We start from the raw sequence: 19,038 nt of genomic DNA, 5'->3' as shown, positions 1-19,038 counted from the left end.
TATTTCCTCAAATATTCTTTGGGCCTCAAACAGTTTCTGACATTTTTAAAGGTTTAGTAGACGTATGAAGTAATATAAAATATAGGAAACTAATATGTGTGTGATCAAAACTTCCCACCACTGTAAGCTGGGTGGCTGGAGCTTTATTTTGATTGCAGAGATGAGAGAGTTGTATTAATCTTCTTATTTAATGCAAGTGAATGAGCAGAATTACAAGAAAGGCAAACTCTCACTCTCTCTCTCTCTCTCTCTCTCTCTCTCTCTCTCTCTCTCTCTCTCTCTCTCTCTATATAGATATAGATATATAAATTGCTAAAAACAGCAAACTATATCTACACATATATACTGTATATATATACATATATATATATGTATATGTATATACGTATATATATATAGTAATTACTAAAGGCAAACTATATATATATATCTTATTTAATAACAGAAAAGTGAATAAGCAGAATTACTAGAAAGGGAAACAATATATATATATATATATACTGTATAAAGGCAAACAATAATTACTAACATTAAATTGAGGTACAGTTATATGTATATATGTATATATATCGTTTTCCTATAGGGAACACATTTTCCTTCCTAACTTGGAAAAGAAAAGCAAACTATATGCTATAAATATGTGCATGGGGGGGATCTAAAATGAAGAAATATAGAAACAATAAAAATTAAATATATATTTTATTTATTATTTTTTTCATAATATATATACGATAAAAGTATTAGCATTTTTTTTTTTTAACAGTTAAAAAACAGTGTTCAGCCTCAGTTGCTGCTTACTCAGTGGAGCCCGTACTGCTCTCGAGAGGCTTCTTTAAACCCTCGGCTCGCACTCGACCTGCAATTACACCACATGCGCTGTAGGGGCCATTGCCCCCTGGAGGCCAATGTCGCCGCTGCACGCTCCCTATAGCCATGCTCGCAGGTAGGGCTCGGGCTCCGATGCCGTTGCCTGAGCCCTGGATACCTCCCGTGGGTATGTACAGGCCCTCCTGAGCAGCGACAAACTGATACCCTGGCTGAACTACAATATGACTGTGTTCCAGGGCTATTTATAGTCGTGAATCACCGCTCTCAGTCACGGTGCAAATTATATATATTTTTTAAATTTTTGTTGTTGTTGATGTGTGTGATATATTCCAGAGCTCACGGTCACTTCGCAGAAACCGTCCGCACGTTTCCCAATGCTTTAGTTGTCAAGTTATTTGCTCTTTGATGTGGCGGAGTTGAGAGTTGGCTGCCCCGAAGCATTGTGGGTAATGGTAAAGTCCACTCGGATTAGGGCTTTGTACCGAAGTACTGTTAGGATGATTTGGACCTTTTTTGGTGTTACTTTAATTCCACCTGTACTGCAGCAGTGAAGAGAAATGAGTTGCAGTGCCGTTTCCAGCCACACCGACACGCTGTCGGACCGGTAGCTTCTGAAACGGCCGTGAACAGGTGACCCTTTGAACACCAACTGAAAATCCGCCATCTTGGATCCACGCGACGCAGCTCCTGGCTGCCAAAGGACCTGATTACACATCGCTGTCTGTTCAATGCACTATGTATTGTAACGTCTCGGACGTTATGGCACTGACGACACGGAGACAGGACGACGTTATTAATCCTCACTTTATTGGGCATCAGCGTGCTCCTCTCAGCTCAGCAGCTTGAACGTCAACAACAACGCTTCCCGTCAACCACCCTTAACTCCCGTTTTCCGACAGGTTAACCCCGCCTCCCCTCTACTCCGCCAATCACAGGCACGCCCCCTCGACCAGCACGCACGGTGCCACACTGTGATTGACAGCCACTTCACAGGGTCGCTACAGTATTATTTTTTTATTAGACATGATATATAATAATTCATATATTATATGTCACCCAATGTTTATGTAGTATACTGTTATTAGATATTATTAGATATAGTATATATAATACATATATTATTACATATATATATATTTATATATTTTTTAATGTATATATGTTAGGACTGTCAGCGTTAACGCGTTAATCTATGCGATTAATTTGGCCGCGATTAACGCAACTTTGTTTACTTCCGGTGTGCGTTGAAGTTGTTGCACTCCTCTGAGTGTCAAACCGCGGCAGTCCGCCTCCTTCCTCCCGTCTGCTCCTCGATATTCACAGAGAAACAGAGGGCGACGTGTCGGTGACGCGGGGCGGAAGGTGCAGGTGACTTTTTTCTTTGCTCCGCCCGATGCGCGCGCAGACGCGCCGGCATGGAGCTCTGCGGCGCGCGGGACGGAGAGCCGAGAAGAATTAACGACACGTCGAGACAGAATGACATGCTGCTGTAGAGACGACCAACAACAGACGTTTAGTTTAATAAAAGAACAAAGACGTCTTTAAGGAAAGAACCTTACATTACTTCTGCTGTAATCTGGCGCTATAGAGAACATTTCAGGGGGGCGGGGCCTCACCCTGATAGAATGGTGGGGGAAACACTGGGATGTGTCACATGCAAAAGCCTTTAAAAGGTGAATTTTGTTGTTGTTGTAAAATCGAGAACATGAGCCCAGACTCCAGAGGGTTAACATGACATATTTGTCAGTTTACCAAGGCCACTGGTTCTGCTGTTGTTGAATGTTAAAGATGACAGGACCAATGGGGTCTCAAATACACCTTTGTTTACTAATCTGATGTTTCACTGAAGAAACAATTTATCATCCACGATATTAAATACCTCGCTGTCACTTTATAGGTAGGAGCCTCTTTGAAAACACAGCTCTGTGTGAAGTTTTGTCTTTAAAAAAGAATACAATTAAACAAGTGTCTAAAATACACGCTGTCTGAAGTGATTACTCGTTCATTTATTAGAAGATTTAGTCTTTAGAAGAAAAAAATACCTTTAATCGCGATTAATGAATTTCAAAATGTGCGATTAATTCGTTAATTTTTTTTAATCGATTGACAGCCCTAATATATATATAGTTTCCCTATCAGGAACACATTTTCCTTCCAAACTTGGAGTGAGTTGTGAGGACAGGCAGCGTATTGTAAGACATACCACCTTTATTAAATGCACAGTATCACAGGGAACATTTCCATTAATTGTGGATAAGCTACTCACATGATGCACAAAGCATTGAATTGATTGATAGAACTGGCTGATTAATCAGGATTAAATCTGACAGGAGAGCGCACACACACGCACACACACACACACACACACTTTCTCTTTCTCTCGTTGTATTCACACAGTAAGTAAAAGTTGTTATCTGCACAGGAATGAAAACTGTAATCTTTTTTTTCATTTACCATATATTTACAAAAAAATCTGCAATGCCCCCCCGCCCCTTTCCCCTCAAGGTCCCGACCCTTCTAGATTACATTCAAAATAATATACTGTCCATGATGCAAAGTCACAGTTATTCATCTGAAAGAGGATCAAAGTAGGCTACAGTCAGTCAGAGGTTGAGTGGTGGGGGTTCGGCCAGGAGGCGACCTTTGACCTCCTCGCCTATCGGCCACACACGTCTGCTGGGACGCCCGTCGGGCCGCAGGAGGGATCCCGATGTTCCCTCAGATCCAGAGTCTATGGTCCTCCTGCCGGCCGACGACCCGCGTGTCAGCTCCGCCGTCACAGTGGGGAGGAAAAGAGATCGCTTTTTTTTTCTTTTTTCTCTTTTCTTCAGAGAAAAAAACCACATTGTTCAAAATAAAAGTCCTCTGCAGATAAAAAGTCGCCGGACAAAAAAAAGGATTGTATTCTCACTGGTATTATGAACGAGCACAAAGAAAGTATACAATGCGTCACAAATAAAATCGTATTTACACACAGTAAATGCATTGACAGTGGCCCATAACACTTCAATAGATGTCACACGGCGTGGACATGATACCTGCTTCACACAGATTATACTATTAAACATGGCCTACTATTGATATAGACAAATATCAGAACTGTACAGAGTGGACAGCAATGTATGTACAGCAGACACGTGACTATTATACAGAACAGAGAGGGACGCTGAATCGTCTTCATCGAGGACGACGTGCCGGGGGTCGAGGGGTCACGGGGTCGGGCCTCGGCCTTCACAGCGAAAGTGAAAACGGTTTCTCTGTAATTAAGTGCAGTCGAGGTCGAGGCGGAGAGTGGTCAGGCCGACCCGCTCAGATTGTGCATTCGGGGGTTAAGTAACGCTACAAAGTGCACTTAACATAACGTATCGTCTCGGCGGGGAGCCGTCCTGCTTCCTGCCTCCACGTGGAAACACGTGGAGGCTATTAGGAAGGAGTCGCCCCCGCTGTGTGGAGGTTAATACACCATGTACGAGACACTTGGACCAACACACTTTGCTTTTAATATTTTAGCCTTTTTTCTTCTTATTATCTGCAAACAGACCGGTTGAAGATAATTTGGAGAACAAGAATGCATTTTTAAAAACTTTTTGTTCTTATTTTTTTTCAAAGCAGCCTATACAAATGTGCTTTAGCGAGCAGCTGCATCCGTCACCAGCAGCCGGCAGACGGGGGCCGCTCAGAGAGCAGAGAGCACCCCCCGGGACTCTTTGAGGGCTTCGGACTCTTAATTAATGCTTTTTGTTGTGGCCTCTTCGAACTAAAGAGTACATCTTCGTGAACACACTCTTGTGATGCAAATAAATGAGAAATAAATACGGACAACAAATAAAAAAGCAAGAAAAAAAAGTGCTGAAAAACAAATACATCCGTAAATCAGTGCACAGGAAACCGCATCGGGACGTCCCGTCGATCCCTGAAATCACTCAAAGAATGAATGTCATCATCTCGTCTCGAACCATCGACACAATCTCATCGACAGCCACAACATTTGAGAAGAACCCCGCCTCTGATACCGCAGACAGAACCACAGCACTCACAGATATGGGCCACCGGACAACAGAGATTTGCTAAATGCTGGTGAATGAAAAAGTAAAACAAAAGTGTGCTCGTCTTCTTTTATTCTTCTTTTTATTTTTTTCTAGCTCAACAGCGCCGAGTCCTTTATTCTCTGTGCTTTAGATACACCAAATGATAAAGGTCGTGAAATGTAGCAGAGCACTCCAACAACGTTTGAAACACCGATTTGTAAATATAGATGGCCTGGTGTTTAGATATTTACAGAAAATAGGACAAACTGGGATGGCATTATTACAAAAATAATGGTGTAGAATGCAGTATGCCCTTGTGTTTCACCACCTCAAAGCTGATGTTACGTGAGGAGATCCTCCAAAGGGCTTGAGTCAGTTATAAATATAACAGACTCAGGTCTCTATACGGGTTTCTGATAATACACAAAAGTTTTCTACAAATCTACACGTAATGAAATAGCCTGTGAAATATAAAAGAAAAAAGCTTCCGCTGTAATTTGACGAGTATTTTTTCTTTGTTTTTGTCATCTTCCTGCAGAATAAGTTGCTCTGTGTGTGGAAAGAAGAGAAAAGCTCTATCTACAAAGTCCTGTCCGTTACGGAGACGTGTTATTCCCCCTTTCATTCCCTTTTAAATGGAACACAGGAGATGGTGTGATGCGGTGAAAGTGGACCGAGGAGCCCGCGGGTCAGTATTTCTGATTACCGGTGTTCTCATTCATCTCTGCGTCTGCCTTCTGGTTTCCATTGATGAAAACACGCCTCCGTCACTTCTGTAAATAAGTAAAGGAACAACAAAAAAAGCCCCAAATAAATAGAAAAATCCCTCAAAATGTATGTAAGGCTTTTCTCGATGTGATGAGGACGAAGGCGTTTACATTTACAGCCGGGGAGCTGCACACACACACACACACACACACACACACACTCGCACAACCGACGCTCTTCTTCTCTCCTCTCCGTACCGACTATGTGCAAACACACACAGACACACACACACACACACACACACACACAAGAGTACATACAAGAGCAGCGGTGCCTCAGCCCAGTATGTCCAGGTACACGGGGGAGGCCTTGGCCAGGCTCTGCAGCATGCTGTGGATCTCCTTGATGTTCAGCCTCATGTAGGGCTCCCGCTGCCAGCAGCCCAGCATCAGGTCGTACACCTCTTTGAGACAGGAGCGGGGCCTCTGCAGCACGCGGCCCTGGGTGATGCACTCGATCACCTGCAGGGGGACAGGGGGGACAATGCGTTGGTGGCGATGGAAAAGCAATTCGGGTGGATGTGAGACGGGTCGAGACGGGTCGAGACGGTCGCTTTCGAGTCCTCATTTTAGGTGAAATGTAGGAGCTTTTATGAATGTGAAAGTCAAAAGTAAGACAGCATAATGTGTGCTGTGGTGGTATGGGGGGGGGGGTGGTGTTAGGAGTAAGACTACGAAGACCCTGGTTCATTGTTTTCTCCATCCATCTCCCCTTTCATCTCCTGTCACCGCTCCACTGTCACTATATCTCTCATAGATGCCTCTCCCGAGAAATACACCCCAAAAAATGTTAGTTTATTTACAAAAAAAGATTTACAAAATTGAGAAAAAACAATGCCGCAAATTTAAAAAAATCTGAATTGGAGTTTAGCAGTGCACTTCCACGATAAATAAATAACGGGGGCTTGTGTTTCGGTTGCACACACCCCTGATTTTTTATATATTTCCCAAGTTTACAACTTTCGACCAGCAGGAGGTCCTGACTTAGGTGTATTGGAAAGCCTCTGCGCTCCGACTCGAGGGCCCGCGGGCCCCTCTCTGGGACTCTGACCTCATTGTTGGACAGCTGGTACCACGGCTGCTTGCCGTAGGTGAAGATCTCCCACAGCACCACGCCGAGGCTCCACACGTCACTCTCTGTGGTGAACCGCCGGTACATGATGCTCTCTGGAGGCATCCAGCGGATCGGCAGCATCGTATGACCGCCCACCTGCAGGGAGAGGGAGGGAGAGAGAGAGGGAAATTAAATCAGTGTCCATTAGAAACCAACACCATGAGCTCTGCTGAGGAGTTTAAAGCGGCCGGTTGGATGTTATGGGGATATTATTCAGCTAAGCTGGTGGACTATGGAGGAGAGTACCAGTTGGTGGTTCCACCACTTTGATCCAGACTGAAAGAACTCAAAAACCTCTCCATGTAGTGACCTTCATGGGGCCCAGAGGATACATTTGAATACCTGTGGTAAGCATTCTCCTCTAACCCCACAGACCTGCTGCCTCCAGTCATCCTCCAGATGCCCTGACCTGACCTCCCATCCATGCACCTGTTCCCACTTTCCCCACCAGCCTTGCAGATATATATATATATATATATATATATATATATATACAGTATATATTCTGTATATAGTGTAAAAAGCAGCACATTTCCACTTGTTCCCTGTCCTTCTTGTCCGCTTCCGTCCCAGTCCGCCTCTCTGTTTGATTTCTTTTTAACTACTTGTTCTTCAGGTCCTGCTTCTCGGTTCAAACGCGTGTTCAGGCTTCGAGATGTTATATTATATGAATAGCAATGTATATTTCATGAGAAAAACCTTCACTTTGTGTCTGATTGGATGTCTACCTTTGCATTGGATCATGTTATTGAGGCACTTGTAAATAGCTTTAACACATTCTGTATCTTGCATCATGCAACTTTTTTTTGGTGGTGAAGGATTACAATAACATAAAAAATTAATAAGGGAATTGAATGACGTTGTGAGAAGCAAATCACAGCTAAGAGCCTATAGGCTTTATAATACCGTGTCTGTATTTACCCTCATCTATTAAATTGAATGTGTCAGTATAACACACACAGCTCAACAGGACGACATCCCCCTAAATGATCCTGCAGTTTAACATGTCTCTAAAACGTTAAGCATTATAACCTGCATGCAATGCATAGGTGGACCTAATAAACTGGCCACTGAGTGTATTTTCTATCTCATTTTGACCATTTAAATTGAGCCACTCTGGCATTCCTGAAACACGCCTATTATTACATCAAAAGCTTTTATCCCAGCAGCATCTTCTTGTTTTCTTCCATCAGATATTTCCTGTCTACTAAATGCATTTCCTCCTCTCACTGTCTCCTCTCTTATCTAATCACCATCCTTTCACATTCATCACCTCACCTACATGGACCGTAAACTCGCATGCACCATCGCGCCATCAAGCCATACTCCGTACAACGATGGTGCATGGATGTAACTCTACACATTTCTAATTTTATTCACCTCACGTTATTTATGTCGTCCTCTAAATGTGAGTTTGTTATATTTCAGTTTGCTGTAATTCTTTGTGTCACATAATTCCCTTTTATTTATCACATCATAGCAGCCTCATATTGTTGGCTGTGTCTCTATTTGATCAAATAGTTTGACTTAAGTAGATGTTTACAGGCCCTAAAGCAGAGAAATGCATATGTTTGTGTTTTTGACTCCACTCTGGCCAGCAGAGGGCGCTGTGGGATTCCAGCGAGGACAGAGAGGATGAGGGAATAGCACGCGTCCATCTGTTCCTCACAACATGACACACGTGTGTGTGTGTGTGTGTGTGTGTGTGTGTGTGTGTGTGTGTGTGTGTGTGTGTGTGTGTGTGTGTGTGTGTGTATTATTTTGGTATTACTGGCCTGTAATGTGAGTGTAATCTTGTACCGTAACTCTACGGTTTAATAATATGACGATCGGATATTCACGTAGAGTGAAGGGACGTATTAACTCCTTGCCCAGGGAAAAAACAAAAAACTGCCGAAGCATTTTTGCACTATTGGCCCTTATTACCATGGAAACAGTAATTTTATGCAGATTATAGAATTTGCTTTGAAATGGTATTAAAAATAGATAAAATACCTCTGGTTAAAATTGACATTTCTGCAGCTACACAGTTATTTCAAGCCAAAACTGGAATAAAATTCTGATTACATATTTCAGGCGTATGTGACCACATTTCCATATTTTTCCATATTTATATATACATATAAAATACTGGGGACAAGACAAAGTGAGCGAAGGGTAAACTCTGGACTCACTCTGTAGTAGTCTGTGCTGTAAACATCTCTGGACATGCCGAAGTCTCCGATCTTGACCAGCAGGTTCTCTCCCACCAGGCAGTTCCTGGTTGCCAGGTCTCTGTGGACGAAGTGCTGAGAGGCCAGGTAGACCATGCCGGCTGCAATCTGTTGGGCGATGTGCAGCATCTGGGACTGGGTGAGCTCCGCCAGGATGCTGTGCTGGCCGTCTGACATGAGCACCGCATCAGGACCGTGGGACCTGCACCCAGACACACGGCATCAACCGTTGAGGAAACGGAGCACCCAACACCAAATATTCATAAAGTGATGTCTATTTTGGAAATAAAAATAAAAATAAATCATAAAATAATCATAATTGTCGCACATTAATTCATTTGTATCAGAAATTCAGATGCATCTGAAACAATAACACAAGTATATGAGAATTCATATTAATTAAATCATCTAAATAATACATAGATATAATGGGCATTAAAGTTGCTGGTGGATTATCTATTTATTTGTAGTCCTTAATCGTCGTACAGAGCCATGCTAGCTGTTTCCTGTCTCGATGCTAAGCTAACTCGCAGCCTTTTGATGAGTGTGAGTGGTATCCATCTCCTCATCCAGCTCCAGTCAAAATCGGAATAAATTAATGAAAGAGTTTATTTATATCGATCAGCAAAATATATAGAACCTCCAGGAATAAACAAGAATAAAGATACATGTGGCTGACCCAAAGAGTTAAGCCTGAAGCTATGTAGCTTATAAGTGTCCTAACCTATAATTGCTTGAAAACTTTCTCCTAAGAGAACAAAATAAAACATAAAAAACAAACAAAAACAACAACAAAAACCCACAAATTCAAACATGTGTCCCCATAATCCGTTGCTTCTTCTGCTTTATCAATACCGTCGAGTCTATACTCCTCCAGAGTCATGTTTTTAAACTTATTTTTTTAATTGCACCAGATTTGTACTTTCTGTGACGTCATCAGTTTAGTTATTCCACTGCTTCACCCCGCAGACAGACATGCACATGTAGCGTTGCACTAATAGTGTCGATCTATTCCTTTAACACACTGCCACTGTTCTCACACGTCGTCCTCATCCCACCTGAGGAACTTGTTCAGGTCGCCGTGTTTCATGTATTCGAACACCATGATGAACGGGTCGCTGTCCACGCACACGCCGTAGAACGTGACGATGTGATCGTGCTGCAGGTTGGTGAGCAGCTCGGCCTCGCGGTAGAAGTCCGCCCGGCCGCTCTCGTTGGCCTCTTTCAGAGTCTGTGGAGAGAGAAGAGGAGCACAGCGTTGTCCGGGAGGAAGAGCGTCGAGTCAACGGCAGCGAGCTGATTGTCGGAGGCCCTCCCAGCCGTTACCTTGACGGCCACGTGGAGCTTCTCCTGGTCCGGCATCAGGTTGTAGCACTCGGCGAGGAACACCTTCCCGAAGGCGCCCTCGCCCAGCTCCCGCTTCAGCACGATGTTGTGTCTCTTGATGTGCTGGACAACTTGAAAGCAGAATACGACACATTATTTCAGTTGTGCAGGTTAAATTAGATTATAGGCTGCAACGAGAGAATATGTTCCAACATCTATTAATCTTTAAAACGTCATAAAACAAGCGAGATTGAAGCGGTCGTGATGTCCAAAACTGAAAGATATCAACTCTCCACTAACATGAAACTGACCAAAGAAACTATTCCACATATTTGAAAGATATAGAACGAGCAAATGTTTGACTTGATGGATGAATAATTCTCAAAATTGTTAATTCAAGGTTCAAGGTCAAAGGTTCAAGGTTATTTATTTGCCATTTGTGCCAAGACCAACAGTCCAGACACATTGGAATTGTGTTGCAGAAGTACAAACACACTATAATAATAAGAAAAATATAAAAGGGTCAGTGGGTACCAGGTCCGTCTTTCAATCAGGGGGTTGGAGGTTCAATCCCCGCCCTAGTTGATGTGTCCTTGAGCAAGACACTTAACCCTGAATTGCTCTCTGTAGCTGCGTCTACGGCACATGAATGTAAGTTGCTTTGGATAAAAGCGTCAGCTAAATGACATGTAATAAAAACACACTGTACATAAGGTGGTAGAATATACAGTGTAAGGTACAGTTTTAAAAAAACAGGTTATCAACATAAAAAAGGAGAGGTAAATAAACAAATAGGCTAGTGAGTGCGACAAATCGATCCGGCACAATACAAATTGACCAAACTCTAATAAACCACCTTCAGCCACACACTGAGGTCATTCTGCTGAGCTCAGCCTTCTCAGCTTCTGTTCCTGAGCATCATCTGGCGGTCCGGGGGTCACTCTCACACTGCAGCAGGATGCTGACGGTAAATATGGCGTCCGGCTGCGACCCCTTCATGGATTTATCTGAAACGCTCCGGGTTACCGGCCGGTTGCCGAGCGCGGCGGTAACTCACACGTGTCAGATTTCAGCATGCTGCCGGAGTTACGGAAGTACTGAGGGTTCTCGATGACGGGAATCTTTGTCATCCCGATGATCACCGCGTCTGGACCCATCTCCGAGGACGACGGGGTGTTGTTGCCATTGGAGACGTGATGAAGAGGGCTGGCGGAGTCATCGTCATTACTGATGACTGAGGAGGAGCCTAGGGAGGAGGAGGAGATGGAGGAGGATGAGGATAGAGAGGCAGATGAGTAAAGATTAAGGACGGCATGTGGAGAGAGGGAAATAAATTGTGGTCAGAGAGGAGGAGGAGGAGGAGGAGGAGGAGGATAGAGAGGCAGTAGATGGGTAAAGATTAAGGTAGGCATGTGGAGAGAGGGAACAAATTGTGGTCAGAGTGGAGCAGGAGGAGGAGGAGAGGAGGATAGAGAGGCAGATGAGTAAAGATTAAAGAGTCGATCTCCTCCTCGAACTCGGGGGATCAGAGTGTTATATTTCACCTTTAATACCAAACTTGGAGTTTCTTCCATATTTCAGGATGATGACCATCAGGACGCAGCCCGTCAAGGCCACACCTGCTATTCCCACGACAACATACACCTGTGAGGACAACAACAACAAGACAACATACACCTGTGAGGACAACAACGACAAGAAGCTGTCAACAACAACATCTGACATGCTTTTAGATCGGTGGCTCCCAACACGGGGCCGCAAAGTACATGAGGATTCATGAGATTATTGACATGACCGAAAGAGTATAACAAACTATTTATGTTCTATAAAATTGGGTATATTTTAATTTTAATTCAAGCTAAAGCCATCGCCCTTGAAAGGTGAGGACGTGTGAGTGTCACTTACTGCAACACTGTCATCCAGCGGAGGCAGTGGAGAATCTGAAAAATATAAAAAATAAAAGATAAAGTAAAAATATGAACTATTAACCCTCCTATTACTTTTGGGGTCAATTTGACCCCATTAAATTTGTAACATCTCTAAAAAAATTATTGACATCATTTTTTTGGGCTTCGCATTTCATGACTTTTCCGAATTTATTGGGGACAACTGGGTAAACACACAATTCACATGATGTTATGTTTTCAATGTCCTGTACACAACTTGGTTGTCAACAAACAAACATAAAGTACCTGACACTTAAACTTTGGAAACAATATAAATTCTAATAATTTTCTGGAGGTTTAAAGGGTAAAAGATGTTCGTAAATTTGAAGGTAACAGGAGGGTTAAGAGCAAAGAAATGACATTGCAAAGCAGAATGTAATATCATGTCAGATGAACTCACCAGTGGTGTCTGGTCGGAGGTCAAAGGTGGAGAAACAGATCACAGAAGAGTCATTCCGACACCTCTATCCAGGTATTCTCAAGCTCATACGAATAACAGATATCATTACTTACAGTAGTAGAAGGTTTCTTCTGTTGAAAAGAAGAACAATGAGCACGTTAGAGGTCACCTTCAGGAACACAACGCGTCTGACTTCCTGCCGAATGGACTTTCTAAAAAGACACCTGTGTGGTTGATGTACGGCAGGTCGATGAACCGGGCCGAGACCTTCTTCTCGTCCTGGCCGTACTTATTCTTGGCCACCAGCCTGTAGATGCCGTTGTTGATGTGCGTGGGGTTGACCAGCTGCAGGCAGCCGTGGTACACGCTCTTGGTGGACTGGTGGATCCTGGTGCGCATGTACTCGTGCTCCAGGAGCGCCACGTTCTCTTGGTACCACTGCAGCTCGGGCTTGGGGTTGCCCGTCACGCTGAAAGGGATGCACCAGTGGTGGTCCCGCTCCGGCTCCAGCAGCTGCTGGACGGTGGGGGCAACTGACAGGGCGGCAACAGTAGAGGAAGAGTAATAACGAGGGGGGGGTTGATAGGGGAATTTAACACCGGGAGTAAAAAAGTGGGAAAAAGCAACATGTGTCGGGCTTCGAGAGGAGATGCAACATTTAAAAGGCTGACGTCGGGAAAACATGGAGGAGGAGAATGAGGAGAACTGTGGCTGGACGCGAGCAGAGGAGTGAGGCGAGGCACGAGGAGCTTCACGGGTGGAAGAGTTACGGACAGGAAACACGGAGAGTCAATACGATTCGCCGAGAGACGGCAACGATAATACACCGAGGAGGAAGAGGAGAAAAAGGTTTCTAAGAAAACGTTCCAAAGGCCACGAGAGGAGATTAGAACGAATAAACTCAGCGGCAATAAATGTAGGAGAGCTTACAGAGGACGTTGAGCTGCAGGGCCGCCTCGCTCTGACCGACCATGTTCTCGGCGCTGCATGTGATCACCCTGTCGTTGTCGTCAGGAGACAGGTCCGTCAGGGTGATGCTGCTCTCCGTATCCGAAGGATCAATCTGAAAAATGGATATTGATGTATATGTAACATAGTATTTATGTAAATGTATGAAGTAACCACAGACTGTACACAATATATTCTATATTTGTCCTATGGAAATACCAACACTGCGTTCCATATCACACACTTTTTACTTTTTCCTGTTAGTTCGTACTACAGCCGCCTTTTTAAAGTACTTCCTGTTTGGTACATGCGGTATGCATTGACGTACTCCTTCGTCACGACATTGCCGCTTGAACTTTGACCTTTGTGGGGTCCGATTCGAGAGAAAAGCGAGCGAGCTTGTTTACTGCTAAATGGACTGGATGCTGTAACAAACAGGTGTTAAACACAAGGCCCGGGGGCCAAATCCAGCCCGCCACGTCATTTGATGTGGCCCCTGACATCTTGAAAAAATAAAATCCTCTACTTTTATTTTGAAGGTTTTAAATTAAATGTGTTTATGTGATAATATTAGAGACATTTTCTTATGTACAATATTTCTACACTCAAATAAACAATAATCAAATGCAAAGAGAGTTATTTAACTATATGTTTGGCAGTAGTTTATACAGTTTCAGTTACACCGGCCCTTTAAGAGGCAGCCATGATGCTGAAGTGGCCCATGGTGAAAATGAGTTTGACCAACCTTCAGACACATCCTTGTATTTTGGGCTTTTTCCATACGATGTATTGAGATGTACTAAATGTTTCTCTGGCATGCTAAAAACTGAAAAACGGTGTGTTCCAATACCTGAGGAATGTGGAGGGTTCTCCAAAGACATGACACACTTTCTTCAACAAAAAGAGACAAAACGGTGGCTTATTTTAGAAAAACATGTCTTTTCATAATTTTAGTCTCCCCCCTCGTCTCTCTTATCATTATTGTGTCTCAGCATCCCGGCCCTCGCTCTACAGTCTCCTCTCTACCGGTTAAAACACACAAGGCCGCTGTGTCTATCTACGTCTGGCGTTCTTGAACCTCGTCTCAGGGCGAGAGCTGTGTGCCCTCTAAATCATCTTTGTAGAAGTAATTTAAGTCGAATATAACACAACGGAAATGTTTAACACACGCTTTCTATATATATCTATATATATGTTGTGTAAGCAACAATTTGAAGCATTTTATCCCCCACAGATACTGTCTCCTGATACTTTGATACTCTCCTACTCTGCTCTGGCATCCAGCTCTACGTTCTTTGGCCCCTGGTGATGATGTGAATCTTCCCAGAATCCAATCGTTCCAGTTGAGTAGAAACATATGGTTTCATTTATATTCAATCATCCCTGATGTCTTTTTTTATGGCTGACGACAACAATGGAGCTATGTGAGAAGAAGAAGAAGCTGTACAGACTTCTCCGGACTGGTCCTGTCTTCAGTTTGAGTCTTTTCAGGGAATTTGTTGGCGATTAGACGAATAAAGAATTAAGCCTGAAGCCCACGACCTTCATGTAGTACACAGAGGTAACGTCGAAGCTTCATCGGATCCCAGAGTAGAGGGACCTGTAGCAAAGGTTTAAACAGGAAGCTGAGAGGTAGACCGGCTCACCTCGTGGTCGGTGGAGAGCCAATCGAGGTTCCACAGGATCTCAGGAGGAGGGGAGCCCGAGGCGCTGCACACAGCTTTGACATTACTCCCCTGCATCATCGTCACGGTTTTCGGGGTGACCTCTACTTTGGGAATCACTGCGAGAGATGAGCACAGGGGGATTAATTGGACATCCGACCAGACCTTTGCATTGATTGATTTGTTTACAGATTTATTCCCGTCTTTCCGGGTCTCCGCGAAGCGATCATCTCTCTCTCCGAGCGTTCAATATCAGAGACCCTGGCGTTGCCTGTATTAACATGGTTTCACATTACCACAGTCGGGTGGAGTGAGCGTAGCGAAGGCTCTCGGCGCTCCTCGGTCGTCTATGCATGTCAGATCTGGACTGTCCGTTTCTTCGAGGAGCCGCAGTTTGATCCACAAGTTCTCACAAACACAATCCAGAGGGTTACCGGACAGCAGGAGCCTAAGACATTTTTTTTTAAACACGACATATGAGAACCTCTTTGACTGCACACACCCCAAAAAAATGTACTGACACTTTTCTCTCCACGTAACACTCACGGGGATGTTGTGTTAAAGCTCTGGAATATTCTCCATGACAGTGTTGATAGGTTATTGTCTCGGAGATTTCTATAAAAAAAGGGGGGAAAATAACAATTAAAATCGGGCTACAGTGATGCAACAACAGAAGGTTTTAAAATACTACTTACACATATTGGAGTCTTGTGTTGTTGTAAAATGCATCTGATGATATCGACGTCAGTCTTGTCTTCATCACTGTTCTGTTGTTAGGGTCAAATGTCGAGTTAAATATATTGTGTTTCCACGTAAAACACTGAAGACTCACTGTGTGATACTTACAGGTTTCTGAGGTTGATGTAGTGCCTCAAACTGTTGTCGTTGATGTCGAACAGTCGGTTTTGATTCGAAATGTAACTGTGGAAAAAAAGGGGATGAAAAGAGTTATGAAATACGTGCACACCGTTAATGTAAAGTTAGTCTGGAAGTAGATAGAAACTGATATGTTTGTATGTGTGTGTGTGTGTGTGTTATTCTACAATGTCACGATGACAGCCTGCAACCTAAAAAAGTGGGCCAGTGTTTAAACAATTGAAAAAGTAAAAGGCTGGTTAAAAGTGTCTGTCTGTGTGTGTTTGTGTGTGTGTGTGTGTGTGTGTGTGCGAGTATGTGTGCGTTTTAGGAAACTAAATACAATGACAGTGCTTTTTTAATTTATTAAGCAGACATAGTCAGCTAAATGTGATATGTTCTGCCCACACAGCTGCCATCTTTACTGAGGGCATTTAGTCTGCAGCACTTTGAACTGTCACGATGAAGTGAGCCAGTTTAACAGCCTGTTTACACACGGGCGGCATGTGGAGTGATCGGCACGATGCTTTTGTTTTGTTGCTGTTATTCTTAATGTTGTTTTATTTATTTTTGCCATATTAGTTTAAGTTATTTAAATAAAAATGTTCTCTGCATTCTCTTTTGCATTGTGAAAATATTTGGAAAAGGAAATATTGAAAAAAAAAGAAAAACACGTATTATATTTTTAGGATGTTTTGCTATATTAGTTTACTGTATTTAAATGAAGAGTTCCAGTAATGAATGCAAAGAATCATTCTAAATGTGTTTCACACTATATTGTGGAAGTAAACAACTCTTTCACAGCATCAGATCATAATTGAGTTCTGATTAATTTTTTTACGGAATCAATTTGAGAAGGTTGTTGTAAATGTTTCTGGTGAGGAAACATTGTGTAGTAGCTTTATAACACAATGCTACAATATATTTCACATTTAAGTATCCTCAACAATCTACAGTTAGCTGCTTCATGAGCTTTTTTCCCAAGTATTACAAATGAGGCACAGGATTCTTTTTAAATGCATAGTTAGAGTTTTAGAAGCTGGAGCTGACGAGCATGGTTTCCATCAAAATGCAATATATTTGAACATTATACTTCCACTGTGATTGTTTTAGCCAAAGCTGCTCATTTCACCCAAGAGATGCCCTCTCTTCAAGGGTCAAGCTGATAAGAGAATGAAGAAGAAAGAAGACTCAATAAACTACATCCATGGTGGGTGTCCATGTCTCCAGTCGGTCTGCCTCAGTCAAACTCACCCAGCCCCCCCTCCATTCTCCACTGGGTGCCATGCAGTTGTACACAAGGTTGTATAGCAGGTACACACTCCGACATAAGCCTCCACACTGACGCAGATAAGGCTCCATCACTGTGGTGTAGCCTATATCGCCGGCTGTATACAACCGATGTGATCTCATTGTGTAATCTGGTAACAATGTGCTCTTTTTTTCTTCTTTTTCTTATTTATTTATTTATTTTTACGTTGAGGTTATATCACACCGCCGCCCAAAAGCCCAGTGAACACCTCAGAGGCGGCGTCGGGCCTATACACATTTACTCCATCACTACCTCTGGAGCTGTTTTGTAAAGAAACACCAACTAATCCAAAATAAGCCTGACGCGCACTCTCACCATTATTACGCGCACACACTATCGTCGTTACTGGCACGCGCGACCCCCGTCTCCACCACACACACACACACACACACACACACACACACACACACACGCACACGCGCGCGCACACATATACTAGGCTACATGATCGGACAAACCCTTGGTTTAAAGGAAGAAGAAAAAAATCTCACATTTTGCGTTTGACATTATAAGGGCAAAGGCACATCTCTATTGATCTGTAATCCACAGGGGGAAATGATAGCAGGCCTGCTGTTATTAATGTTCCTGTTGGTGTTACTATTACCTTTATTATAATAATAATAATAATAATCCTAGCCCCTGGGTATTATTGCGACTTGCGATCGAAGGGAGATCTTTACGCATTGCATCCTAATAAGTTCATACGCGGTCCGCGCGATCATTTTTCATACACACTTACATCTCGGTGATGTTTTCCATGTCATCTAACGTGAGGACAGGGAAATCCTCGATCCCTGGTACAGAATCAATACAAACAATCCTCGAGATGCTGCAAGTGCAGGATGCGGGGCAAGCATCGCTGAATCTCCACAGCGCGGTCAAAACCAAAAACAATCCAAGACGAGCCATGCCATATTCCCCCGCGCTGGAGTCCATCGCAGGTCCAATGATATCCCCCACGAATCCCCCCCGGAACAGAATCTGGTTCGGATTGAATTATTGGTGAGATCTTCCTCCCTCGCCGCTTTTATCTGGCCAAGTTAATCCTTTCGACTCCGCAAGGAAAGAAGAAAGACTACGCCGTCGGTGAGGAATGCGCAGAGCCCACGGTTGTAATATCAAGATGCCATGGACTGGCCTTCCGTCTCCGCAGAGCTGGTATCACACTACTGCATATCGATGTCGTGAAGCAAGGTGTCAAGTGGTCCGTCCTGGTGCTGATGCTGCTGCCGCTGCTGTCTCCTCGTTCCTCCTTCTCGGGCACAGACTGTTCGCCTCAGCCTTGTAAAACAAATATGAGGTGTTCCAGATGTTTAGAGATCAATAGGCACGGCCCCCCCTCCCCTCTCCCCCCTCCCCCCCACGAGCGCTTTCTCATACGTGTGGTGATGGGGAGGGAAATAAGAGCGACTGCACAGTGGAGTAAAAAGGATGCGTGGTGGTGATGCTGCGTGTGTAAAAGGGAGGAAGAAGAAGGCTACCTGCATGCGTTTATCGATTATCGCCGAGGACGAGCGCTTCTCCCCCCGGCCATCACTGGGGATCGGGTTCATGGGGGGGGGGGGGTGTACATACGAAGTGTATTTATAGGAATTTCTGAGTGATTTAAAACAATTGTTAATCATGCAACCAAACCT

General features: G+C 43.7%; 1 protein-coding gene across 1 annotated transcript; it reads right to left on the bottom strand.

The window, feature by feature from the left end:
• Window positions 1–4,964: 4,964 nt before the first annotated feature.
• ntrk2b (neurotrophic tyrosine kinase, receptor, type 2b) lies at window positions 4,965–18,337 on the bottom strand. The gene is made up of 17 exons (XM_056432688.1): window positions 18,141–18,337; window positions 16,081–16,155; window positions 15,930–16,001; window positions 15,781–15,849; window positions 15,531–15,682; window positions 15,217–15,353; window positions 13,553–13,685; window positions 12,832–13,155; window positions 12,182–12,216; window positions 11,821–11,920; window positions 11,334–11,522; window positions 10,277–10,407; window positions 10,009–10,181; window positions 8,912–9,152; window positions 6,675–6,833; window positions 5,885–6,085; window positions 4,965–5,629 (listed from the first exon to the last, which is right to left on the bottom strand). Exons 1-16 carry the CDS (start codon window positions 18,335–18,337, stop codon window positions 5,900–5,902), a joined length of 2,373 nt encoding a protein of 790 aa, XP_056288663.1. The 3' UTR covers window positions 4,965–5,629; window positions 5,885–5,899.
• Between the last annotated feature and the right edge of the window lie 701 nt (window positions 18,338–19,038).

This window comes from Pseudoliparis swirei, chromosome 15 (assembly GCF_029220125.1).
Source record: "Pseudoliparis swirei isolate HS2019 ecotype Mariana Trench chromosome 15, NWPU_hadal_v1, whole genome shotgun sequence".
In the NCBI taxonomy this organism is placed as follows: Eukaryota; Metazoa; Chordata; class Actinopteri; order Perciformes; family Liparidae; genus Pseudoliparis; species Pseudoliparis swirei.
This window is presented reverse-complemented; position numbering and strand designations above follow the sequence as displayed.